Source organism: Clavelina lepadiformis, chromosome 2, assembly GCF_947623445.1.
Source record: "Clavelina lepadiformis chromosome 2, kaClaLepa1.1, whole genome shotgun sequence".
NCBI classification, from domain to species: Eukaryota; Metazoa; Chordata; class Ascidiacea; order Aplousobranchia; family Clavelinidae; genus Clavelina; species Clavelina lepadiformis.
Window position 1 is genome coordinate 17,032,354 of NC_135241.1, and position 27,780 is coordinate 17,060,133.

Below are 27,780 nucleotides of genomic sequence, written 5' to 3' on the forward strand. Positions count from 1 at the left end.
CGGATAATAACTGATATAGTGTTTTGTTTGCTATCACGATCCATTTTATTGTGCCTTTTGTTAAATTCCATTTTTAAAGCAATTTTCTTACAAAAAGGATTAATCAATTACGTCTACAACGAAACCTTTACACACACATAGTTTATAGGTTTACACTGCTGTATAACAACTGACAAAATGTGAAGCTTCGGCCAAACTAAAACCAGATAAAAACTGATTCAAAAGAACATTTGCCGATAACTTTGAAAATGAAGCAATACTTTTGATAATCAGCAAAAACCACGATAAAGAAACAAAGTTACAAAGTTTTTATTGCAAACCAAGTTCTTCTCACTACACATCGAAAACAAAATTACGAAACGGTGAAGATTTTAACTTTTACCGCAGATAAAATGCAACAAACATAATTCTACAAGAACACGAAGCATGAATATTTATCTTTTTAAAATTTCAATTTATTCAAGATTTAAAAGTTTTTGCATCTTTATTTTAATATAAATTGTTGCGATTGATGCTATAAGAATAAAATGTTGTACATAAGTAAATATTTATTAATACTTTTATGTAGCCTATAGCAAGTGGACAATTTACACGTCACTATATGCTACACAGTATTATAACTGAGTAACCTATATTATTTATGCAGCCTATTTGCTTCGGAAAAGTGTTCATGAAATTTTTAATTTTCGCCTGATGTACCATTTCGAGAAAATTGTCAGAAACAATACGGCAGCTGTCAAGATAGCAAACGTTGGCAAAGACCCCTTCAAAAATCCATCAAGTCGAATGTCTGTAAAAAACGTAAATATAGTTACTGGAAAAGTTTGATAAAGCAGTGTTGATTTTGTTATTAATATTCCTTAGTGAAAGTATAGTGAAGGGAGGTTATTAAAGTAAAAAAAGTAGTCTGACTTACTTCTGCAAGATGGTCCGGATGCAAAGTGCAACGGACAATTTTGGCAGAGGTTAGGCGCTACACATACCCCATCTCCGCACCCTTGCGGACAGTTGGCTGGAAGAAAATTAAAATTGCGAAAGTATAATTAACAAACAAATCGAAAACAAATGCAAGTTTTAAACTTTAACCTTGTCCATGTCCAAATGTTTCAAGAAGATAATAATACAATAACAACAACAACCATCATCTTCATTGGTGATGACAACGCTAAACTCAGCAGTATCATTTCACTTACGTAAATCGCAATTTTTGCCAGTGTATCCCTGAGAACAATTGCTGCCTGGTGGACGAGTACTTCCGTCACTATTCAAGCAAGCACCCGTTGTCATATCGCATAAACTGACGTACTTTCCTGGGCACCCATTACCACAAGAGTTGAGGCAGGTTTCACCCCAAGTTCCAGGGACCTGGCAACCTTTCTGTAAAGTATGTAAATTCAAGACAATTCTTCAAGCTTACTAGAAACAATTAACACGAGATTTTATTTTTGAAACAAACGTTTATTATTTTTGAGTTATACAGATTAGCAATTTGTTGTCTTTTATACAAGCAGCAATTGAACTAAATCAGATAAAAAAACGCAAACATATGTCTTTCAGAACCTAAAATGACGAGTTAACAGTAACATAGACTTTAAACTTTAACCTATACCTCACTACACGTTGGCCCAGTGTATCCAGGAGTGCATACAGTCGCAGCTTGACCGTTGATATCCGTGCACTGCCCTGAATACCTATCACATGTTGTTCTTACGCAACCAGCCCCACACGTTTTATCGCAAAATTGTCCCCATGTGCCATTGGCGCACAGAGATGTGGCGTTCTGAAAAATACGTCACTTTATAGAAAATTTCTAGTAAAAAAAAACATTATTATTTTATGACATTCACAAAACAGTTATTGGATCATAATGTTATTATATCAAAGCAATTAAATGGAATCGCAGCAATGAAGATGCAGCTATACCTGGTCACATCTTTCTCCCGTATACCCCATTGCACATGTTGTCGAAATATTCCCATGTCTATCTAAGCAGCTCCCTGTGGTAAAATCGCAACTATCAGGTAACACGCAACCAGCGCCACAGCGATTTGCGCAATCATTTCCCCACTTTCCCGTTTCGGCACATCCCATCTGTGTAAAAATATAACAATTTAGTTATTTAAACTATGTCACCCCTTTCACGAGATAAGGAAGTATGATACTTAACATCAATTTACTGGCTGATTATATCTCCCTCTTCCTTACCGGAGGTTCACAAGTTTGATCAGTTGGTGTCCATCTAGCATCTTTGCCGCAGACGGATCTGTTTATGCATTGATAGACAAAATTTGCATCTGTTTTCTGCACGGTGCCAGATGCAATGCAAAGGAATGTCAAGCAAGACCCGTTGAGATCATTTGGAGGTGAGCCACAGTCCGCTGATGTATGCATAAATATAAACGGATATTACGTATTAGTAATGCAACTTACAAAAAAATTAATTGAGACATTGTAATCTAGAAATAAATGTTACTTCATAAACCGATATTTTCTATGTAAATACACATTTTAACAAATATCTGCAATATAGGGACAGAGCTTTAAGCTCGATAGTTAATTTTGAGAACAGTCGCGTCACCTTACCTTCTACAGTTAGGAATGTGAATGTACTGGCATCTCCAACTGTAATGTTAACAAATCCTGATTGTGAAGCAGAAAAATTCAAAGCCATGTTTAGAGTTTGCGCAGAAACCATTCCCGTCTTGAGCTCTGTCCAGTGAAATACATTAATAGATTAACTGTTAGTATGAAAATTAATAAATTTATAAGACTACGTTTCTTATTAAAAAGCATTTTAAGACGTGTTTTGAAGTTTATTTGAACTGAAACAAACTTGTAAACGTGTTACTATAAACGAGAATACCATTATCAAAATGGTTGAAACAGGCAAAATGCAATATATATACACAATTGTGAACTTTAAGCTATTAATAACTTGCCATAACCAGTTGAAGCTGCAGTCATTGGGTAAAAAGTGGAGTTGAATGTAACATTGGCAATCATTTCATTACGAACAAACCATCTAAATACAACGGTGGGATCGCTTACGTTGGCTGCGGTCACCTGTCAAAGTCAGGTTCAGTCAGGTCACGTTCAGGTGTATTTGAGTAGCCTAAAGTTTTGCTTAGTTTGACTAAAACCTTATTACAATGAATTAAATGGTTTATTCTTTTTATACTACAATAAATTGTATAGAAATTTCTGAAAAGTTTTTACCGAAAACACAACATCAGCACCGGCTACTCGAGTTGGATCCTGGGGCGAAACGTTTTGCAGCACAGGGCCATAAGAATCTACAAGAATATGGTGGTTTTGATAAAATTCGATAACTTAAACATTTAATGTAACTTTTAATCGTAAAAATTTTGTATAATCTATGATATTTAGTGAAGTTCAAAATCTCATTTCAATTTGCGACTTTGTATGTCATGGACAAACTGGCGAAAAATGACCATTGTATATAATGTCGTGTTCGTTTATTTCCATTCAAAGACTTTTTATATGAAACTGAACGGATAAACGTGTGGGATACTGGTAGAATATACTTGGTTGACAGCATCGAAGTTATAGTTTAACAACAAAAGAAAAATGATTGCACGTGTAATACCATAAATTGGCAGTGTCACAACATGCAATATGCACTAAAAATAACACAATACCCTGGGCTAGTAATGAATTCAATCCCAATACATAACAGCAAAGTTTGATTAAATTTTGAAAAGCAATCACGTCAACTTACCTTTTACTGTTAGGGATGTGAATGCACTGTCCTCACCACCTGTGACGTTGACTATGGTTGATTGTGAAGCAGAAAATTTTAAAGTCATGTTTAGAGTTTGAGCAAAAACCATTCCCGTCATAAGTTCTGTCCAATAAAATAGTTTATTAAACAGTGATTTAAAACCATTGTAAATTAACTAGCTGAAACAAGTATCAACGAAAAAAAGTATAAAGACACATACTAATTAATATCTCGTTTATACCAACGTTGTTAATAAGCCAAGATACAGGCATTAAACATATAACAATCTATTGGCAAATTGCTGTTATCCGATTTATAACACCACTAGGCAATAAAATCTTGAATCTTAAGTAATACAAAAGTTACCATAACCAGTTGAAGCTGCAACCATTGGGTAAAACGTGGAATTAAATGTAACATTGGCAACCATTTCATTATTGACAAACCATCTAAATACAACGGTGGAATCGTTTACGTTGGCTGCGGTTACCTGTCAAAGTCAAAGCGTTAAAATGTAATTCGATTATTGAATAACATGCATTTCTTTTAAAAGTAGTTATATACCGAAAATATGACGTCAGCACCAGCGACACGAGTTGGATTCTGGGGCGAAAAATTTTGCAATAAAGCTCCATTACAAGCTACAACAATAAAATTGATAAGTTCGACGAAATTTCTCAACATAAACATGAACATAAGTTCAACACAAAAAAAATAACAGAATTACTTGAACATGGGCTGCTAATAAAAAATTGATTTACAAAATATTTTTATATTTAAATCGAAAATTACACAAAATTCAAGATGACATATCGAATAGATTACAGTATTATGTCCACTGTTTCTCAAAGAGACATTTTCTCAGAAACGTTCAAGAAATCCTTGCATCACTTAGGCTACACATGTGATAGCAATGGCATTATCAATATTATCGACATTATACTGTACTTACCACAAAACAACCAAGGACCGAGAAGCACCAACAGAAAAATACCGTGAAAAGGCTGCATATTACAGGTTGCAAGTACCGGTAAAAAAGACCAGTCTATGATTAAAGTCCTAAAAAGGAAGGTTTTTTCAAACTTATTTGAACCAGAAAAATCTTGAAGTACAAGTTGTCTGACCGGTGACTATAACGCTAGCTGCTTTATATTAAACGTATCTGTATTTACGTAAACCAAAGATATTTCCAAGAACGACCTGTGAAATATTTAACCTCTTTTATTTTTCACAATGCTTGGCATATATGTCGACGTCTATAATTATATTGGCAGTGTGCAAATTGAACCAATGTAATTTTGTTTGCAGCGATCAATACAAATTTAATTTACGAACGCAGCAGAAGTTAACGGCTTCCCTCTCGGTGAGTTCAGATAGCTTGAACATGTTGTGCAACCATCTATTCTAAATGAACGGGAACCTGCAGCCTACAAATGTGTAGACAGTGTAGTTAATTTAAGGCGAATGTCCTATGATTTGTATCAATCGAATCATGGCTGCAAAATCGGCACAGTATGTGCCACCATTGACAAAAATTAAACCACAGCTGATTAGACACCCCAGCAATGCACGGTTCATTTATCGTAATATCAATAAAGACGATATTTTCAATTAACGTTCTTTGTATTTCTTGCAGCTGAAAATATCGATTAAACTAAAAAACTTTGATTAAGACCTTCCAGCAATATGAATTGTACGACCATACCTGAAAAGTTCTGTGCATAAAAATTACTTTACCAATAAAGCTAAATGCTTGGACTGTTTGGAAACGTCTGACTGCTGCTGCCAATTTTTACCAGAACATTGCACACCAGAACTTCAAGTCAACAAAATACAGCACCAGCCACTGAAGCCGGTCTTTCGACTAAACATAACTACTTCCTTTTAATTATACTTTCAGTCAAAGATTTCTTAGATGGCATAAAAGTTTACCAATATATAAACAAACCGAGATATGGTAGGCTGCTGATCTACACGGAAGCAAGACTATAAAACTCGCTGTGAAATATGGGCTTATACTGGAGTATAAGGCTGATTACGTATGGCAGCCTTATAACGTTTAACCGGAAATTGCATCATGCGATCGTTCGTGAATAAATACCATCTCAATTGCACTGGTACTCAAACAAACTTCATCTGCATCTAAATTTCGACGCAAATTTATTAAAACTTGCAAGTTGATACTGTTTTTGAGGTTGGTGTTGCAACAATTTCCTGGTTTCCTTTTATTTCTCAATTGTTGTGTGGAAATATTACTTTGTAATTTAAGCTCCTTTCACGACACCATAATCCTATAAGGAAGTAATTCAACGGGTCCCGTGGTGTACTTTTTGTGAAGTTTGCTTATTATAAGTTTGTCATTTTACACAAGACTTTTTTTATACAACATAATGTATTTAAAAGAACATAGCTATGAACCACTTTTAGTAATCCCTTTTTAAAGGCAAAAGTTTAAGGTTTTAGAGTAACAAAGTTATTTAGCTTTTGATATTTGTGACTTAATAACTTATTTAATCAAAATCTGCAAACAAATACTAAGGAGACATTTCCAAAAACACTTTTTTGTATATATTTAAACTCTCTCTACATTAGATATTTAGTCTTTCCATGAATTGCAGATGAAAATAAATGTTTCAAACAACACAGGATCACTTGTCGTATTCTCGGCCTACCGGGATCAAAAACGAAAAATTGCAGGCTGGTCATCCAAGAGCGTTTTGCGACGCGTGACAGCCTACATTTTTCCAGTGTAACAAGGGCCCTATTCCAATAAAACTGCTTCAAGTAGTGAAACTCGGCGAGATGAAGAAGTAAAGGTCGACGAAGTACCATGCACGGCCACAAGCCCTCTCATGCGATGGCGACACCCGGGCTAACTTTTGACAATGCAGTGACGCCAATAGCTGTCATGGTACCTGAATCTTTTGTAGGCTGTTGCACTTGGCCGACCAGCAATATCTTCAAATATGTCCTGGATGTGACAAATATCTTCCATGATGCATCCGTTTTCTGAAGCAAAGACTATACTGAAGTTTTTTGAGAAGGCTTAGGCAACTTTCAGCAAAAATTCAGGTAGCATTCAAAAGTCTTTTAAATGCCGTCCTTCTGCGATGGCGCACAGACACCAAAAGCCTTCACGTCCCAAATTTCAGTAGTTGCTACACTAGCTTTGTCCTATTTTTGCGCCATTTCCAGCTCAAACTAGGAATTTCTTTTATAGGCCAACCATTCATTGACGTTCTGCCGAGCCACTACGGTCTTGTGCGCTGTCTTCATATGGGCGATCATTTATGCATTAGCTTAGCCGTCACTGTGCACATTCCAGAACTTAATTCTGGCCTAATAGAGACGTTCCATGGCATGCTGTGCCTCAATAGCAGCTTAGGGTCAGACAACGCTTGCACAAGTCTATGGTAGCAAAGCGGGGAAACCTGAACACGTCGAATGGGAAATCCAAGGTGGGCTTGGCAGAGAAAGCCGCCATGAGCTTTTGTAAAAGCCTCTTTGCAGTGGATGGCGTCTACAGTAATAATCTCAGCTAATTATGTATACATTTCAAATCGTTTTAGCGAGCGCTGATTCGCCGAGTGTATAAAATAAGGTGCACTGCCCAAATGAGGCTCAACCCATAGTAAATTCAAAAGCAAAACGAGCACAGAAAACAGTTGCTGTAATTTGATTGGCTATTATAGTCACGTGAAATTTGTAAGCATTCGGTTTCGCTAGGGACGATTTTATTTCAGCAGGGAATGGTCAATGTGCGTGATAGCTACTTTACAGGAGTAAAAGTTTATTTGGTGCTACACCTGGCCGCATATTTTGGTAAGGTGCTTGTTTTCTTAATCATACATTTAGGAGTCAGTAAAAGTCCTAAACTTGCACCATGCGCATTGGTCTTTGACGTTTGTTTGTTGTGTATTACCAAGTGAGATGCGTTGAACTGATTGTGTCAGGTTGCCCTAATAAAGCCCACCAAAAATCAACGTGGTAGTGCATTCATCCACAGAAAACTGGTTTTGTGCAGTGTGCTCGGAAAACACAGTGTGTGACACGAGGCAATGTAAAACATGCGAAACCAGGTACCACAAAGACTGTGCGGGGTTGAAAAAAGAAGATGTTGATTTTTTATGCCCTGATTGTGATAATTAGTGCTTCACTGTTTTGCTAACGGGTATTGGCGTATGTTGTTTAAGAAATACATTCATTACTGTACATATAAAAATATTGCCTGCACGACTTTGCAGAGGTATGTATGATAACCCTTTTAGGCCATATAAAGCCTAAAATTTAGGATCTCAAGGGATGGGCCTTATTATGTCAATATTGTTGTTGTTAGGCTCGGTAAATCTAGTTTCTTAACCAGCTTGTAACTTACGGCCTATGGTGAGCAGACCACTGAAATTTCTTGAGTAAGTGCCTTAAGGATACTAAGCTACATAAAACAAAACTTAACGGCCTATTTTCCCATTTTTGTGTAAAAGTGTAAAAAAATTAAAATGCTTGGCCTTACTTAGGCCGGATGCCTTGCAATCTTAATTGCGCTTTGTCAACATCAAGTGGTTAACTGATTTATTAGCCAATCATTAACTTAGCTCAGTCATGCAATTATCACGGAATATTCTGGATTTAATTTAGAGGAAAAGCCTAATGTACTGTAATTATAAGTAACTCATTGAATATAAGTTAGTCACTTTTGTGAAATTCAGTCTTTTCTGTGCCTGCCGCATTCCTATATTCTGATGTGCTATTTGTTGTTGAAGTTCAATCATGTGGTGTGCCATTTACAGGGTATATTTGTGTTGACTATATATAGTATGCTACACAAACATTATTGTCGTGATGTGTTATTAGCTAGAAATCATGAAGATAATAATAAGACTCAGACGTGAGACCGGCAGTCATTTCTTATATCTTACTTAATCATAAATTGCAACCTTCTGATAATGTTTTAGTAACGGTTAGTTATCATAACATCGTTGTGACACCAGCTTACAAAACAAGAACCAAACTGTAAGATGAGAAGAATGAGAACAACACATAAATGTTAATAGAAAAATAAGAACCGTAACACAACGTCGACGTACACTAACGAGCAATACAAAACGAAGACGCAAAAAATAATTAAAAACTACGCAACAATCCCAAAGAACCTTTGCCCAGATGTCCGGCTTGCGGTGACGTATGGAGAAATAGCCGTGTTTCACTGCAACAATCCCGAAGACCAGAGACAATCTATCAAGACTTGGGCTTGCCGTTAAACAGAAAGAAAGTCATTTAAACGGCGATCCAATAATGGTATGGTATGGACGTATGATAATGGTATGATAATAATCTTTATCCTCGGACTGACGTAGATCTTTGCACACTTAAACCCGGCGATGATTTCTCGAGCCCGAGCCCTATAGTTACCAAGCTAGACTTTGTGCAAGTTCCTATTGTCACACATTTTTTTATTTGATTTTTATGCCCAAATTTAGAATTGTCCACCAGGAGCATGTGTCGTTAATGCCTTGCCAAAGGGCATTACAACGGTATGGCACTACTGGGTCTCAAACACATAACCTGGGCCGCATTTATTGCAAGGCCAGCGCTCGAACCACTCGGCTACCGAACCGACAAAAGCCGAAAAACAATAGCTTTCTTCCGACGTTTTGACTAGAAGCTTGTAAACTTTTATACCTTTTGGTATAATTAGGTTATCAGAGTCTGGTTTGGGGCACGCTAATTTTTCTATAATAGCGATGTATGTTACGCGTATGATGTATGAGTTCGAGCAACCTTTTCTGGTGGCTGCTTGGCACCTTTCGACTTGTTACCTGCTCAGAAGTGCTAAAAGAATTTTATTCCGTTGATCAGCTTTAGGCTTTCAGATATGGTTTAAAACCATGGCTTAGACCAGCCCAACAAAAGTAACATGCGTTAACAAAACAGTGCGCTCTTGAATGCGCCCTATAGTCTAACCGTGCGACTACAGAGGTACACGAGGGCGGCTGGGCATGCTGATTACAATAACTGAATTATAGTAGTTATGGACTTATAGTTATACTTTGAAATAAACTCACTTTAAAAAGTCATTTTAAATAGTTGAAGGACAAGAGAACAAAATTTCTACATGTACAAATATGCTTTTTATGAGATATCTTCAAAACAAGCAATGGTGATTGTGTACAGCATAGCAGTGGTTCCTTACCTGCAGGTAGAAACCCATATTGTGGGTCATGGGCAAGTAGAAGCAACTTTTCGGAAACACAGAAGCACGGCGGTAAAATTGGCTTCTAGGTGCCTTTGTTTGTTTGTTTGTTTATATCTGCTCCTTTTTTAACCCAAATAAACTCGACACAGTCAACCCCATGCATATACCAAAAGGCGAAAGCGATGTTCCTTTTATGAATTCACTAAGACTGATATTCATTTAGTTTAAATCAGTATGGAAAATAAAGTTGTGCTGTCATGGTATAAGACTGTTCAGCAACAGACAAACGGAAAATATGCATATTATGCTTGCATGTAAATAATAGCACATACCGTATTTTCTTGAATAGAAACCTCCCTTGAATAGAAGCCGCCCTCGAATAGAAACCGCACGATTTGATTAAAAATAAACAATAGAAGCCGCCCTCGAATAGAAGGCGCACAAAACGTTCAAAAATAAAAAATAGTAGCAGCGGTTTCTATTGAAGAAAATGCGGTACGTTATCACAGGGTGGCAACTGTTGTGGGAAAAAGTTAAAACAGTTGACTTTACTTAGCAGCTCTCGGCACTTTAAAGCTAAATTTGTTATTGAAGAATTTGATTGACTTTCTCCAAAGGCCAATCCACTAAGAGATCAACTTAACTTTCTTTTTTTTACCACAAACCATATAAATTAATACAAACAGCAATACATAACATCTGTATCGTTTCCATGTAGAAGTTTCTTTACAGTTTTTACGTTGGTGTGAATGCATGAGAACATGACTGAAGGTTGAGGTAGTGTCATTTGGAAGAACGGTGGCGTGGGTCACAGAAGTAAAAATTTTAAAAACCTTTGGTGTGTGTAATGTCGTTATTATATAGCAGCTGTGTATATATGATTTGTAGAGGAAATGTATTAAATCACGAGTAAATATGTTCAACATCTGTATAAGAGCACACTCATACTACTTACCAGGATATAGGCAACATTAGCAACACATATGTTGTTCTATACGTCTTCATTTTATTCATTGTACAAATCATTCCGGATTGCATTTTAAGCGGAAATAATGATTTATTTTTGAAGAAGTTCAGTCATACAGAGTACGTATATGCTATGTAACAGGTAGCATATGTCAATGATTTCACAATGTTCACATACAGTGGTGCTGAACCTATTGTGCTGCCGGATGATTTAATCTTTAATGCATAGAGAAAATAGGGCAATAACTAACACAAAATATTTGTTGTTGGTAGTTGTTTGTTTACCCCACATGCAGTCTCTATACATCCTTTGTGTAATAATACAGTATAATTCCAATCGTCCAGTATTAATGTAATAGGCTATCACCATTACTAATTATATATTAATCATATGAGATATTTTTGTTATATCCGTTAAGCGGTTTACCAACCAATGACACCAATAAGCAATAGCTATGATATATAGCCAGCAAATACGATTACAGGGCCATGAATAATTTAATATGATGCTATAAAGGTTTGTAAGAATGCAAGATAGCACAGGAAGTAGGCTATTCCCAGCATAATATATGATACGTGATTTACTTCATTAATCTATCTCGGAAGTTTTCAAACTATTTCTTTGTTTCTTTATCTTTCTCTATTCTTGAACATGTGCGTTAAAAATATCCATTAAAAATTGAAGTTACCAAAGAGATGCAAACGCTTTCAGATTTGTTAAGTATGATATGTTTCCCGTAGTTGGTTGACTTGTCCATGTGATAAATATCGTTGCATGTTTGCTTTTGCTTTTGTTTGCTCGATGCATAACACGTTCTACAATTTGAGTCCTTTTATTGCTATGTAAGCTATATTTTCCATGTTTATCTACTGTATTCATAATTTCATTCGAGAGATGAAATCAAAACACGTATAACAGAAACACCTAAAACACATTTTAAAGAGATAAACTGCAGTTTTACAAATGAATATTTTCCTTTATTGAAATTTTATACTTTTGTTGTTGGTCGGTCATCATGAAAAGGTTGATTTTTGTTTTGTTGTTTCTTTGTCACATATTGCTTATGCACCTTAAATGCATACTTCTATCAACACGTTGGCGTTATCATTCGTCATGCACCAACGTATGGATTATGACCGCTTTCATTTTTACTCCATAGCCGCCATCACCAAAAACAATGAAAGTGTAATGGACACCAACACGGAATGACGTGAGTATTGTAACTGCTGGGGCGTGAAATGAATTTACTTGATGATTTAATAACTTATTCAGTTTAACTTATTATTTAGTTTCGAATGATTAACGTTTTAACGATTTGTTTTTCAAGCCATCATCAGTTGGATGATTTAGATTTTGGATTCATCTCCTTTGCAACACTTTCCCTCAACAAAACAATGCAAGTTAATAAAAGGCACGTCAACTGGCAAATAAAGAGACACACCTAGACACGTAACAAAACTTCCGGTGAAAGTAGAACATTAATAGTTTTGTTTATACGTTTTCAGTTGTGAGTATAGTGACGAAATTAAAAGTTTCATGCGTTTAACCTTATGCTACAAAAAGTACATAAATACAGGAGCTTAAGGACATTCTTTCATTATACAAGCAATATTCATCTGAGTGTCTATTCCCTTGAAGTACGTTAAACTGAACATCTGGAGTGATAACAGAGATGAAGATTCCTAAGTCTAATCCTACTCTGGAAGAGCTTGAACTAAGCTTTTTTGAGCAATTTAAGAAAGTAGACTCGTATCTCCATTATCCTGAACAAGAAACAAAAATTAAGTTTGAGAAACAAGGCTATCGCGCTTGCATTGACAGCAGAAGCAGCTCTAATGGATGGTTTGTACCAAGGAACGGCAGAAGAGTTCAATACGGTAGTCCGGTCACTAGTTTCAAATACTGGGAGCACCCTAATCAATTTTATTTCATTTTGGGTGTTAAAAGGGGTTCAGATTCTAAAATTCATTATGTTTCAAAAGTGGAAGGCCAACCCAGGCTTAGGGTTGAACCCGGTGATGATCCTGAAGATGGTGTCATTGTAAGCCAAGACCGACGCGTACTTCAATACTTGAATGAAAATATACGTTCAAGGTTTAACGGCGATTACATCACAACGAAAGGCAAGGAGCTAAATTTAGTAAACCGACCATCGCCACAAACTGCAATTTGGAGTCTAGACGACTGCAGCAACAACTATTACCCCCGGGCACCTTACAATCTGAGACCGCGAAAACGAAAGAGGGAAAATTCAATGCTCTCGGAAAATCTGTCAAAGCTGCCGCGTACTAGATAAGTCAATGTTCTTGTTGAAGGCTCATCAGTTTATGTCATATTATACGAAAATTTCATTGTGTGTACATTACAACATCAAATGATGTGTAGCTATAGAAAAATAACGTATCTGTTTTGTTAATATCATTGTATCGCTTGCTTTATATATTTCACATCAATTTGTACATTAAGTTCACGTTAAATTATAATTCAAAAGTTACTGATCCTCATCGCCGAAATAATCCCAACTCGGTTATAAGAAACCAAGCTATTGCAATAATTTTTGGCATTTTCTTTAATTTTGCTATGGTCCAAATCAATCCAAACTCGTACAATTACTCGACAACATTAGACATGTCTACAGGTGTCTACAATTCATTCCCTTGCTATATACCTCTTTTGTGATAGGGATTATTCCGTTGTTTGTCACATGAGATACAGCACCATGTATGTACATAATACATTGTTACTCAGCATACCATAAACAGTATACTCATGTTTGTGATAAAGTTCGAAAACATTATGTAATCTGCCACAAATTCATAAACTACTACATTTATATTTTATTTTTGTGTCTATCGTAATTGAATGCGAAATGAAGAAAATGATTCTGGTTCAGCACACCGCATAGAAACGTGCAATACTGTGATGACACAGATAAGGGAATAGAATGTTTGATAAGAGTTTAAGTTTATATGTACCATGTAGTTTGAAATGTTTTAAAATCTTAACTGAGCATTGAGACATTAGAACCTTTTTGTGCGAGTTGTCTTCTTTTATATAAATGAAAGGACCGTAATTAAATAGCGAGCTAACATAATGAAATGACCAAAATGACGCAATTATATATAAATATTGATTATTGCTACATTATTTCGATAAGTGATGCGTAATGCTCAAGTAGTTTAAATGCCACGCAGGTTAACCAACGCTTCACTGACGGTGAACCGCCACACCACAGTCATTGCATAAGTGTTCGTTAATTAAATTATTTAAAAACTATACACAAAAGCTATAAGTGTTAACTTAAAATTTAAAACAAGTTTTTTTAAAGTAAAACACGTTAATAAACCGTAGAGCTAACTACAACAACTGCGTTTACCAGGAGCAGTCAGTACATGGAAGCTTCAGCCTCTGTCCTTTCGTAATTTTGCTTAGATAATATAAAACGCCTTTTGTTTCAAATTTTCAATTTTTGTTTTTAAACGGTTGATATTTTTACTGCTTATTATTTGATATTTTTTTAAATTTTTATTGGAAGCATTCATAGTTGTGCTAGAAAGATTTAGTTACTGTATTTTGCTTTCGTTTGGAATCGGGCCTTTAAAGCTTAAGTATGCTTTTAGTTTGATAATAATAATTTGTTTCAAGGAATTCTAATTTTGGAATTTATGTAAGGGTAGACTTGGGTGTTATTATAAACTTCCAGAGTAAGAGCAGAAGCCAAAATGCTTTCATCGGAGTCGGAGCTGGAGCAGAAGTGAGATTATGTATGACCATGACTTCGATCACTTTGAGTTCGACACCCAGAAAGGAATATCCCGTTTAGCAAGTTTGTGTTTGCAAAATAGTTGGTGGTTTAGACTGCAAGAAATCGTCAAAGCGGGCTCGAGCTTAACCAAATGTTACGCAAATTCAAACAAGTCTAAACGAGTATATGACGAGAAAAAAGATATTACAAAATAACCTATTTTATTGAACTACACAAGGTAAACGTTTACAGTATAGTGCAGGCCATTGCTATACCGTAGCTTGCTGAGTCATTTCCTTGAACTACGCCAAACTATACTTTAATCTTTACAGCTAATTTATTTAGTTTGCGAACGTAAGCGGCTGAGTTCGCACAAATAACAGGATTATCGAATTCGAACGAACGAACGAACGAACGAACGAACGAACGAACGAACGAACGAACGAACGAACGAACGAATTCGAACGCGACAAAATCCTTGTCGAACGTTCTTGTTCTCATCATAAGACGGTGTTCGTTCTTGTCCGCGTTGTGCAGCAAAACCGCAAAACAAACATTGAATAAGAAATTGTCAAAATCGTGGTTTCAGCATTTTTCGCGTAATGTAAATAAAAAAATTCCTACGAACATGTCGTATTCATTTTTAGGTTGCCACGATTTCATCGGAAAAATCGTGCGTTCAAAATTATTTTTTCACAGTTTCTTGTTAAACTCATTAAATGTAATAGTACAGTAACCTAAACTTAACCTAAATCTACCTTCTAATCACAATCTAACTCAAATAAAACCTTAAACGGCCCAAACCAACTTTTTGCATTCCCATTCTCTTAACCTGACCCTCTATCTTTAAAAACAGGCTGCGTGACCTACATACGTTATGTTATTTTTAATCCTCAGTGCTGGAGTGAAGCTGCATCGTTACCGGTTCCTTGCTGGTTACTTATTCAAGACGTGAAACTGGTTCCCTGGTTAGGCCTAATTGTTCAGTTACTTGCAGTTCAAGTGATTTTCCCATACAATCACTTGCTAAACTTGTTGTAAAAGCCATGATTTAAAATAAACTTATGAAAATTAACATAAATTCAAATAAATTTATACCGATTTAATTTTATTCATTTAAATCCACGTTAAATGGAAAAAATTATAAAACGAACAAAATAAATTTTAAACAGTTAGGGATAGAGTTAAACAAATGTAAATTATTAATACTTTTTGAGTAGTTTTGAGTTTGTATTGATATCTAAAGTTGTTTAAGTATATTGCAGTTTTTATGAATACTGTTTGGTTTGATATAAGTTAGTTCGACTTTAATTAATTATTTATCTTAAATTTTTAGAAGTTGTTTCAAATTTTTATATTTTTTTATAGAATTTAAACAGATCCATTTAAATTGGTAAGCCTATGAATTTATTTATTTGAGTTTAACTTTATTTTCATTATTTTACATCATTGGTTTTAAAACAGGTATCAAATAACTTTACAAGTAAACCACTAGAACTGTTATAACAAGTAACTGCCGGTGTAACCCGGTAACAAGCTTCAACTGCGAATAAGTAATTAGTAAATAAACAACCAGGGAACCAGTAAAGAGCTCCACCATTTGAATAAGTAAATGAATACGTAACCAAGGAACTGGTAAATAGCTTCACGCTGGTCCCTCAATTAACTCCTGAACGTTACGTGACCTACGGATTTGCAGTAACTTTTCGCTCTTAACTCACGCGCGACACCGCGTGACCAAATCTCCAAAACGTTGATAATAATTATCACAACCTGACCTTGATCAGCAAATCTTTACAACTCTCATTGAATTTTATAACTCTTATACTTCTTTCGTAGCAGCCTAACCTACACAGCTTCAGGAGATGATTTGATACACAACTTGAATTTTACAATGATTGTAAGCCACTGTTTACTGTAGTACAACCCCGGATACCGAGCTTGTCTGTGTGTCGTTTTTAATGGATGCATTTTTTATGAGGATTCGTATTTTGAAAGTGGCATCTCCCGAATTCGAAGCTGTCCTTCAGAACCACTGCTCAGAAGTGTTAGACTATTGCTGTCGCTGATGCCTTGCCCAAGAGCATTAACAATGTCAGCGCCGCGAAGTATCGAACACGAATTTGCATCATTGTGAGGCAGGCACTCCAACTTCTCCATTGACCAGTAGATTATATAACTTACAACATTGTAAATCAAGTTTGATGGCAAAATGTGTATTACTACCATTTAAATTTGATGGTGCCCTTTCATTTCCGTGTTAGCTGTATAGGAAGAACTCACGATTCTGATAAAAGTCAAACAAGAGATAATTTTATTAACTGCCACAACACGTGACTACGCAAACCAATCAAAACAGAACACAGCAGTTCTGCAAAACAGGAACACAAAAAATCAAAAAATCTATATCCCTGTATCAATTGCTTTTTCGATAAACGGTAAATGTTGCTGAGGTGGGCATGAAAAAGAATATTTTAAGCCTTTGATATCGTTCAAGGTAAAATACTGGTCCCTGCTGTGTTTTATAACTATTTGGCTCAAAGTTAAACAATTAGGTTTTGTTGTTGTACATGTGTATAACACGTATATATCGGTTATATAAACGTTTCATATAACCCTCTTTGTGTATATAAACACTTGTAGATTATACATAACATATATATATATATATATATAAATAGGCGTCCTACAATAGAAACATACGTAGCCTATAATTAGAGTATTTGCAAAATCGTATAACGAAAAATACAGCTCTTTTTTAATAAAACAACCTACTAACACTACCGCATGATGGGTGCGGACGAAGTATACGTTCCACGCAACGATAGGTAATTAACTAATTATTATTTATCTATTCCATTCGAACAGTGGAAAAGTGTCAATGATAAACATGACACACCACGTGTCGTTCGGTTTTCTGTCATCTTCGTAAATTAAACGTGAGTGAAACTTGCGCTGGCATGAAAAGATGAAGAAAATAAAGTGCTGTAGTTAATACAATTTCAATTTCCTTTGCCTGTTATAATGCGGTATCAAATACTGAAAGAAATTTCTTGAAGCAGGCGTTACTACAGACTCTTAATTAGAGGCTGTTTGAATGTTATAATGAAACAATAAACTGATAAATCGTTTACCTACAAAGTGACACAGCATTTGCATATCGCGTACTTTTACTGAGCCAGAAGTTGATATACATTTTCAGTAAAGTTTATTTTGTCGAACCTTTTGGATTTTGATTGATGGTCCCATGCTCATAAAACACTGAGATGTGCACATAATGCATATGCACACAGCGTTGAAACTTTGAGCACATGACATTGAAAATATTAGAGGAAACATGTCAACCCATGTCAATTTTTCAAAACGTGCAATTTTGAAAACTTTGCTTGAAGGCTATAATAAAGTAACAGCTGATATGACGAAACTTCTCATGTTGATATCATATAAAATATTTTATAGTAGAGTTAAATACGTGTTCTAAACCAGCTAGTCAGCCATACAACTGTCGATGAACGCATGCCTTACACACTGTAGAATGTATACAACGAAATACCAAAACGTGCAATTTTGATACAAGTCTTCACAAAGGCTATCCATGTATCTCTGTCATATTTCTTTGAAAGCGGTCAGTTTCACGACGATGAGAATTTTTCTGCTTTGTGCCTTATTTCCGCCCCATATAAAAGAAGCAAAAGAACTTACAAAGAGAATGCTAAGTGTATTTATTAACTTGGTACATTATGAGCTGTAAGATTTTTGAAAAGAATAACATTATCAAAAGCGATCAAGTAAAAACATATACAAGATGGTATTTGCACAATACCATGGCGTGTTAAAAAATGACCATATATAGAACAAAGGTTTGTAAATTACGCTTTCCGTGATCATGAATCGTGTTGTGTTAGATTGCCAGAAAGAGAGCTTTTGACATGCTTCACGCCCAGACATTGGTTTTACTAATTGGACGTTCGGTTAACACCAAAACTAAAGTTCGGATTCGTGAGAACACAAAGGTGACGTCTCTGCCGGACGTTCAAGCTCAGCACATCTCTAGTAAAATTAATTGTTTTGTAGACAACCAATTCTGGGCGTTCGCAACGCATTTTGCTTAAATTTATCGTGGTTGATGTCTGCCACTTTAGATTAGCATATTACTAGCAATGGCATGTGCAGTCCTCGCGTTGGAACTTTAACTCCTGCTCCTCTAACGGATTAGAAACATATTTTATTTCTGTGAGCAGATAATAGATTATTATATTAAATGATGATTTCTCTGCTTACCTAGTCATATTTTATGAGGGAAAAGTTTTATACGTTGCGATTAAACTTGTCGAAACCATCACTTATAAAATTAAATGAATTTCTTCCACCAAGCGGGATTCAATTGGTTGAAAAATGATGTATGGAGTTAATTTCAAAAAGTTTGACGCTTTAACCAAAAAATCAATATTTTTCAGAAATTTAAGAAAAATTTCATCCAAATTAATTTTTTTAGATCCTTTTAGAATTTAAAGGTTTCATGTGTTGTTTCAATCTAGATTTTGCTTTGCAGAAACAAACAGCAAGCTGCATGTCAACACAAATCTATTATAAATAACTCAGAAACTATGATATTTCCGAAACGTGTTTACTTCCAAATACATTTTAACAATTACAGCGTGCACGACAAAAGTTTACGATGAAAATGTTGTAAAAATGCATAATGAAAAAGTGATTCAAAATTCAACTATCAAGTTGCTTATAGTTTGGTAACAAAACACTGATTATTATCCAACGTAACACTGATTATGACATGAAATTACGCAAGATACTTAAAACAAGCGTCTGAAGTAAAACTAGAATTTATGATAAAATATCAAATGGGTGTTAAAATAGTTTTAACGTTACAATTGAACAATATTATTAATAATAAAATTTTATGTTACACGCCATGAAAGTAAATGACAGCTGCGATTATGTTTCAAAATCTTTTCTCTTTGCTTTTTTTAAATCTATATCATGAGTCAAGGACACGCACACATTTTACAGATTGCAAGGGACCAATGACCTGTGAGGATGATTGGGTAACTCTGGATGAATGACAACGTAGGCGCCTTCTAAGTCGGCGTACTCACCGGTAGCAAGTAAACGAAGGAAAAACTGTCCGTTTTCGATCGTTTGTTCAAACACGCGTAGGTCCTGGGAAAGATCAACACCGAGTTCGGGAGCCTGACCCGCCCGCAATCGAAGTCTGCCGGAGCCATCCGTCCGCTTCGTTACGTAGAGATAGTTTTGAGGATTTCGGCTATCACGCAGAGCAAATATGAAATAAAATTGTTCAGGATGCCACCAGTAAGTGAAACCTGTCATGGTTACACTGTGCAGCAATAGTCGATTGACAGCAGGGTAAACGGACCAGCCTCGAAAATCGCCCGCATTGATTTGAATGCAGTCGCCACCTTTCTCAAACGCGACAGTTTCAGAATGACATCCTGTGACGCAGACAAAGGCAATGAATATGGCACCAAATAGCTTCGACATCGTTTGATTCGTAAAATATTTTCACTTGCTGTATATTCAGATATAAGTTTATACTTTCGATCAAAATGTTTTATGTCAGAAACGTTCTCATCAGTGCATTTATATAAGTCGAACAGGAGATGCATTTGCTTTGGATTGAATTTTTCCAAAATAAAAATTGTGCAAAAGGAGATGATTTCAAACTTACTTGCTCCTCCAATTGACTATAATTAAGCAATTTCCTCATAGAAATCATCATCATCAACCACATTTTGCATATTGAATAAGTTATGTGAGAAAACTTTTCCTTTGTAAAGGACAGGGACCGGATGTTATAAATGTTTTCACGTTTAACGTCGAGTACTAACCTTAGCCATTACTAAATAATAAACAATCAATGGTTTCATTCCTACTAGTTGTAAACCTCATAGGGTATTTAGTTCTTCACCGAAAAACGTCATTAAACTGAACAATTCGACGGATCTGACGCAAAAACCTGGATAAGATACTGGATGTAATACAATGTCGTGTTGCTTTTAACAAAGATGGGATTATGAAACTCAATCAATTTTAAAACGATAATTTACTTAGATATTATCAGTATCAGCTACTTTATTAAGTAATGACGTCATCGAGAAATAACAGTGATGTCACAACGTAAAAAATAACCGTGTGTGTGATACGTCAAAATGTCGTAATTAGTTTCCTGCACCACATAATGTAAAATGTTTTGCGATTTTGAAAATAATATCGTTGAATTTTATTTGATAGATCAGTTAGTGTGCATATGCAGGGTTAGTTTGTTTTCGTGATATTAACCTCAACATTAATTGCCTGTGATAACGATGAGATTTCAATGTAGATGACGGATTTCAAGATACAAAACATCAAATGATTTTTAATGTCAAAGGAAGAGGCGTACTGGCATCTCCCGAATTTGGAGCTATCCTTCAGAACCACTGCTCAGAAGTGTTAGACTATTGGTGTCGCTGATGCCTTGCCCAAGAGCATTAGCAACGTCAGCGCCGCTAAGTATCGAACACGAATTTGCATCATTGTGAGGCAGGCACTCCAACTTCTCCATTGACCAATAGATTATATAACTTACAACATTGTAAATCAAGTTTGATGGAAAAATGTGTATCACTACCACTTAAATTTGATGGTGCCCTTTCATTTCAAGTGTTAGCTGTATAGGAAGAACTCACGATTCTGATAAAAGTCAAACAAGAGATAATTTTATTAACTGCCACAACACGTGACTACGCAAACCAATCAAAACAGAACACAGCAGTTCTGCAGAGTAGAAACACAAAGAAACAAAAGAATATATATTCCTGTATCAATTGCTTTTTTCGGTAAACTATAAATGTTGCTAAGGTGAGCATATTATGTTATACAGCCTCCTAGAAACAGTTTTTTTAGTCTTTGCTATCGTTCAAAGTAAAATACTGGTCCTTGCTGTGTTTTATAAATATTTGGCCCAAAGTGAAAAAATTAAGTTTTGTTGTTGTACATGTGTATAACACGGATATGTCGGTTATATAAACGCTTCATATAACTCTCCTTGCGTATATAAACAATTGTACAGTATACATAACATATATATATATATATATATTATAAAAATAGGCATCCTACAATACAAACATAAGTGACCTAAAATGAGTTAGAATATTTGCAAAATAGCATAACAAAAATACTGCTCTTTTTTTAATAAAACAACCTACTAACACTACCACATGATGGGTGCGGACGAAGTATACGATCCATGCAACGAAAGATAATTATTATTTATCTATTCCATTCGAAAGGTGGGAGAGTGTCAATGACAAACATGACACACCACGTGTCGTTCGCTTTTCTCTCATCTTCATAAATTAAACGTGAGTGAAACTTGCACTGGCATGAAAAGATGAAGAAAATAAAGTGCTGTATGTTAATAATTTCCTCATAAGAAACCATTTCAATTTCCTTTGCTTGTTATAATGTGGTATTAAATACTGAAAGAAATTTCTTGAATCAGGCGTTACCACAGACTCTTAATTGGAGGCTAGAGGTATACAAGATGCTATTTGCACAATACCATGGCGTGTTAAAAAATGACCAAATATAGAACAAAGGTTTGTACATTACGCTTTCCGTGATCAAGAATCGTGTTGTGTTAGATTGCCAGAAAGAGAGCTTTTGACATTTTTCATGCCCAGACATTGGTTTTACTATGGGACGTTTGGTTAACACCAAAACTAAAGTTCGGATTCGTGAGAACACAAAGGTGACGTCTCTGCCGGACGTTCAAGCTCAGCACATCTCTAGTAAAATTAATTGTTTTGTAGACACCCAATTCTGGGCGTTCGCAACGCATTTTGCTTAAATTTATCGTGGTTGATGTCTGCCACATTAGATTAGCATATTACTAGCAGTGGCATGTGCAGTCCTCGCGTTGGAACTTTAACTGCTGCTCTTCTAACGGGATAAAAACATATTTTATTTCTGTGAGCAGATAGTAGGTTATTATATTAAATGACGATTTTTCTGCTTTCCTTGTCATATATCATGAAGGAAAAGTTTTATACGTTGTGGTTAAAGTCGTTGCGATTAAACTTGTCGAAACCATCACTTATAAAATTAAATGAATTTCTTCCATCAAACGGGATTCAATTGAGTGAAAATGATGTATGGGATTAATTTCAAAAAGTTTGACGTTTTGACCAGAACATCAAAATTTTTCAGAAATTTCAGAAATATTTTATCCAGATTTATTTTTTTAGATTCTTTTCGATTTTAAAAGTTTCATGTGTTGGCTCAATCTATAGTAGATTTTGTTTTGCAGAAAGAAACAGCAAGCTGCATGTCGACAGAAATTTATTATAAATAACTCAGAAACTAGGATATTTCTCAAACAAAATCAAACTTATTTATAAATAAAATTCGTGCTTACTTCCAAATACATTTTAACAATTATAGCGTACACGAAAAAACTTAACGATAAAAAAGTTGCTAAACGCATAATGAAAAAGTGATTCAAAATTCAACAAACAAGCTGATACTAATTAAATAACATAACACTGATTATTATCCAACGTAACACTGATTATGACATGAAATTACGCAAGATACTTAAAACAAGCGTCTGACGTAATACTAGAATTTATGACAAAATATCAAATTGATGTAAAAATAGTTTTAACGTTACAATTGAGCAATATAATTAATAATAAAATTTTATGTTACACGCCATGAAAGTAAATGACAGTTGCGATTATGTTTCAAAATCTTTTCTCTTTGCTTTTTTAATCTATGTCATGTATCAAGGACACGAACACATTTTACGAATCGCAAGGGACCAATGACCTGTGAGGATGATTGGGTAACTCTGAATGAACGACAACGTAGGCGCCTTCTAAGTCGGCGTACTCACCGGTAGCAAGTAAACGAAGGAAAAACTGTCCGTTTTCGATCGTTTGTTCAAACACGCGTAGGTCCTGGGAAAGATCAACACCGAGTTCGGGAGCCTGACCCGCCCGCAATCGAAGTCTGCCGGAGCCATCCGTCCGCTTCGTAACGTAGAGATAGTTTTGAGGATTTCGGTTATCACGCAGAGCAAATATGAAATAAAATTGTTCAGGATGCCGCCAGTAAGTGAAACCTGTCATGGTTACACTGTGCAGCAATAGTCGATTGACAGCAGGGTAAACGGACCAGCCTCGAAAATCGCCCGCATTGATTTGAATGCAGTCGCCACCTTTCTCAAACGCGACAGTTTCAGAATGACATCCTGTGACGCAGATAAAGGCAATGAATATGGCACCAAATAGCTTCGACATCGTTTGATTCGTAAAATATTTTCACTTGCTGTATATTCAGATATAAGTTTATACTTTCGATCAAAATGTTTTATGTCAGAAACGTTCTCATCGGTGCATTTATATAAGTCGAACAGGAAATGCATTTGCTCAGAATTGATCATTGCCAAAATAAAGATTGAGCAAAAGGAGATGATTTGAAACTTATTTGCTCTTCCAAGTGGCTTTAATTAAGCAATTTCCTCATAGAAATCATCATCATCAACCACATTTTGCATATTGAATAAGTAATGTGTCAAAACTTTTCCTTTGTAAAGGACATGGATCGGATGTCGTAAATGTTTTAACGTTTAACGTCGAGTGCTAACATTAGCCATTAGTAAATAGTAATCAATGGTTACATTCCTACTAGTTGTAAACCACATAGGGTATTTAGTCCATCACCGAAAAATGTCATTAAACTGAACAATTCGACGGATCTGACGCAAAAACCTGGATGAGACACTGGGTGTAATATAGTGTCGTGTTGCTTTCAAGAAAGATAATATTATGAAACTCAATCAATTTTAAAACGATATTTTCCTTAGATATTATCAGTATCAGCTACTTCATTAAGTAACGACGTCATCGAGAAATTACAGTGATGTCACAACGTAAAAAATAATCGTGTGTTTGATACATCAAAATGTCGTAATTAGTTTCACGCACGACATAAAGTCAAATGTTTTGCGATTTTGAAAATAATATCGTTAAATTTTATTTATGGCTTATTTTCATGATATTAACATCAACATTAATTGCCTGTGATAACGATGAGATTTCAATGTAGATGACGGATTTCAAGATACAAAACATGAAATGATTTTTAATGTCAAAGGAAGGGGCGTATTTGTAGTTATCTGAAAATGTTACTCACTACACTTGCATTGATCCAAACTTTTGTCAAGCTGCCAATAGATAGATGCCGGACTTTTTCGTGTTTCGTGTGGAACGCTATAGTTAATGTGACATGGCATTACATCGGAATTTTCATCTTCACTAGGAGAAGACTTTTTGCACAACTTGAATTTTACAATGATTCTAAACCACTGTTTATTGCAGTATAATCCCCGATTCCGAGCTTGTTTGTGTGCCGTTTCTAATGGATGCATTTTTTATAAGGATTCATATTTTGAAAGTGGCATCTCCCGAATTTGGAGCTATCCTTCAGAACCACTGCTCAGAAGTGTTAGACTATTGGTGTCGCTGATACCTTGCCCAAGAGAATTATTAGTAACGTCAGCGCCGCTAAGTATCGAACACGAGTTTGCATCATTGTGAGGCAGGCACTCCAACTTCTCCATTGACCAGTAGATTATATAACTTCCAACATTGTAAATCAAGTTTGATGGAAAAATGTGTATCACTACCACTTAAATTTGATGGTGCCCTTTCATTTCAAGTGTTAGCTGTATAGGAAGAACTCACGATTCTGATCAAAGTCAAACAAGAGATAATTTTATTAACTGCCACAACACGTGACTACGCAAACCAATCAAAACAGAGCACAGCAGTTCTGCACAATAGAAACACAAAGAATCAAAATAATATATATTCTTATATCAATTGCTTTTTTCGGTAAACTATAAATGTTGCTGAGGTGAGCATATATTACGTAACACAGCCTCCTAAAAACAGTGTTTTTAGTCTTTGCTATGGTTCAAGGTAAAATACTGGTCCTTGCTGTGTTTTATAAATATTTGGCCCAAAGTGAAATAACTAGGTTTTGTAGTTGTACTTGTGTATAACACGGATATGTCGGTTATATAAACGCTTCATATCACCCTCCTTGTGTATATAAACACTTGTACAGTATACATAACATATATATATATATATATATATATATAGGCATTCTACAATAGAAACATACGTAACCTATAATTAGAATATCTTCAAAATCGTATAACGAAAAAACTGCTCTTTTTTAATAAAACAACCTACTAACACTACCGCATGATGGGTGCGGACGAAGTATACGATCTACGCAACGAAAGATAATAATTATTATTTATCTATTCCATTCGAAAGGTGGGAAAGTGTCAATGACAAACATGACACACCAGGAGTCGTTCGGTTTTTCCTAATCGTCGTAAATTAAACGTGACTGAAACTTGTACTGGCATGAAAAGATGAAGAAAATAAAGTGCTGTAGTTAATAATTTCCCCATAGAAACCATTTCAATTTCCTTTGCCTGTTATAATGCGGTGTTAAATACTGAAAGAAATTTCTTGAAACAGACGTTACTACAGACTCTTAATTAGAGGCTGTTTGAATATTATAATGAAACAATAAATTGATAAATCGTTTCACTACATGAACAAAGTGACACCGCATTTGCATATCGCGTACTTTTACTGAGCCAGAAGTTGATATACATTTTCAGTAAAGTTTATTTTGTCGAACCTCTTGGATTTTGATTGATGGTCCCATGCTCATAAAACACTGAGATGTGCACATAATGCATACGCACACAGCGTTGAAACTTTGAGCACATGACGTTGAAAATATTTGAGGAAACATGTCAACCCATGTCAATTTTTCAAAACGTGCAATTTTAAAAACTTTGCTTATATGCTATAAGAAAGTAACCGCTCATATGACGAAACTTCTCATGTTGATATCATATAAAATGTTTTATAGTAGAGTTAAATACGTGTTCTAAACCAGCTAGTCAGCCATACAACTGTCGATGAACGCATGCCTTACACACTGTAGAATGTATACAACGAAATACCAAAACGTGCAATTTTGATACAAGTCTCCACAAAGGCTATCCATGTATCTCTGTCATATTTCTTTGAAAGCGGTCAGTTTCACGACAATAAGAAATTTTTCTGCTTTGTGCCTTATTTCCGCCCCATTTAAAAGAAGCAAAAGAACTTACAAAGAGAACGCTAAGTGTATTTATTAACTTGGTACATTATGAGCTGTAAGACTTTTGAAAAGAATAACATTATCAAAAGCGATCAAGTAAAAACATATACAAGATGGTATTTGCACAATACCATGGCGTGTTAAAAAATGACCATATATAGAACAAAGGTTTGTAAATTACGCTTTCCGTGATCAAGAATCGTGTTGTGTTAGATTGCCAGAAAGAGAGCTTTTGACATGCTTCACGCCCAGACATTGGTTTTACTAATTGGACGTTCGGTTAACACCAAAACTAAAGTTCGGATTCGTGAGAACACAAAGGTGTCACGTCTGTGCCGGACGTTCAAGCTCAGCACATCTCTAGTAAAATTAATTGTTTTGTAGACAACCAATTCTGAGCGTTTGCAACGCATTTTGGGTAAATTTATCGTGGTTGATGTCTGCCACTTTAGATTAGCATATTACTAGCAATGGCATGTGCAGTCCTCGCGTTGGAACTTTAACTCCTGCTCCTCTAACGGATTAGAAACATATTTTATTTCAGTGAGCAGATAATAGATTATTATATTAAATGATGATTTCTCTGCTTACCTAGTCATATTTTATGAGGGAAAAGTTTTATACGTTGCGATTAAACTTGTCGAAACCATCACTTATAAAATTAAATGAATTTCTTCCACCAAGCGGGATTCAATTGGTTGAAAAATGATGTATGGAGTTAATTTCAAAAAGTTTAACGCTTTAACCAAAAAATCAATATTTTTCAGAAATTTAAGAAATATTTCATCCAGATTTATCTTTTTAGATTCTTTTAGATTTTAAAGGTTTCATGTGTTGTTTCAATCTAGATTTTGCTTTGCAGAAACAAACAGCAAGCTGCATGTCAACACAAATCTATTATAAATAACTCA

At 35.3% G+C, this 27,780-nt stretch overlaps 1 protein-coding gene and 1 long non-coding RNA gene across 2 annotated transcripts; one reads left to right on the forward strand and one right to left on the reverse strand.

Annotated features, from left to right (window-relative positions):
• Positions 1 to 293: 293 nt before the first annotated feature.
• On the reverse strand, positions 294 to 5,769 carry LOC143445133 (uncharacterized). The gene is made up of 13 exons (XM_076944021.1): positions 4,695 to 5,769; positions 4,307 to 4,383; positions 4,109 to 4,232; positions 3,740 to 3,865; positions 3,217 to 3,293; positions 2,940 to 3,063; positions 2,584 to 2,709; positions 2,206 to 2,378; positions 1,924 to 2,091; positions 1,610 to 1,780; positions 1,194 to 1,377; positions 917 to 1,012; positions 294 to 790 (listed from the first exon to the last, which is right to left on the reverse strand). Exons 1-13 carry the CDS (start codon positions 4,750 to 4,752, stop codon positions 669 to 671), a joined length of 1,626 nt encoding a protein of 541 aa, XP_076800136.1. The 5' UTR covers positions 4,753 to 5,769; the 3' UTR covers positions 294 to 668.
• Positions 5,770 to 11,091: 5,322 nt separating this feature from the next.
• LOC143447306 (uncharacterized) lies at positions 11,092 to 13,802 on the forward strand. The gene is made up of 2 exons (XR_013114066.1): positions 11,092 to 12,112; positions 12,230 to 13,802. It is a non-coding gene; the product is annotated as an uncharacterized LOC143447306 (long non-coding RNA).
• The last annotated feature ends 13,978 nt before the right edge of the window (positions 13,803 to 27,780 follow it).

Bases quoted from the DNA above. Each gene is read 5' to 3' on its own strand.
- LOC143445133 (XM_076944021.1), bottom strand. From the start codon at position 4,752: ATGCAGCCTTTTCACGGTATTTTTCTGTTGGTGCTTCTCGGTCCTTGG. The intron at 3,866-4,108 runs GTAACTTTTGTA...TTTATTGGACAG, and splicing joins TGCAGCTTCAACTGGTTATG to AACTTATGACGGGAATGGTT. The intron at 1,013-1,193 runs GTAAGTGAAATG...ATTTTCTTCCAG, and splicing joins TGGCAAAAATTGCGATTTAC to CCAACTGTCCGCAAGGGTGC.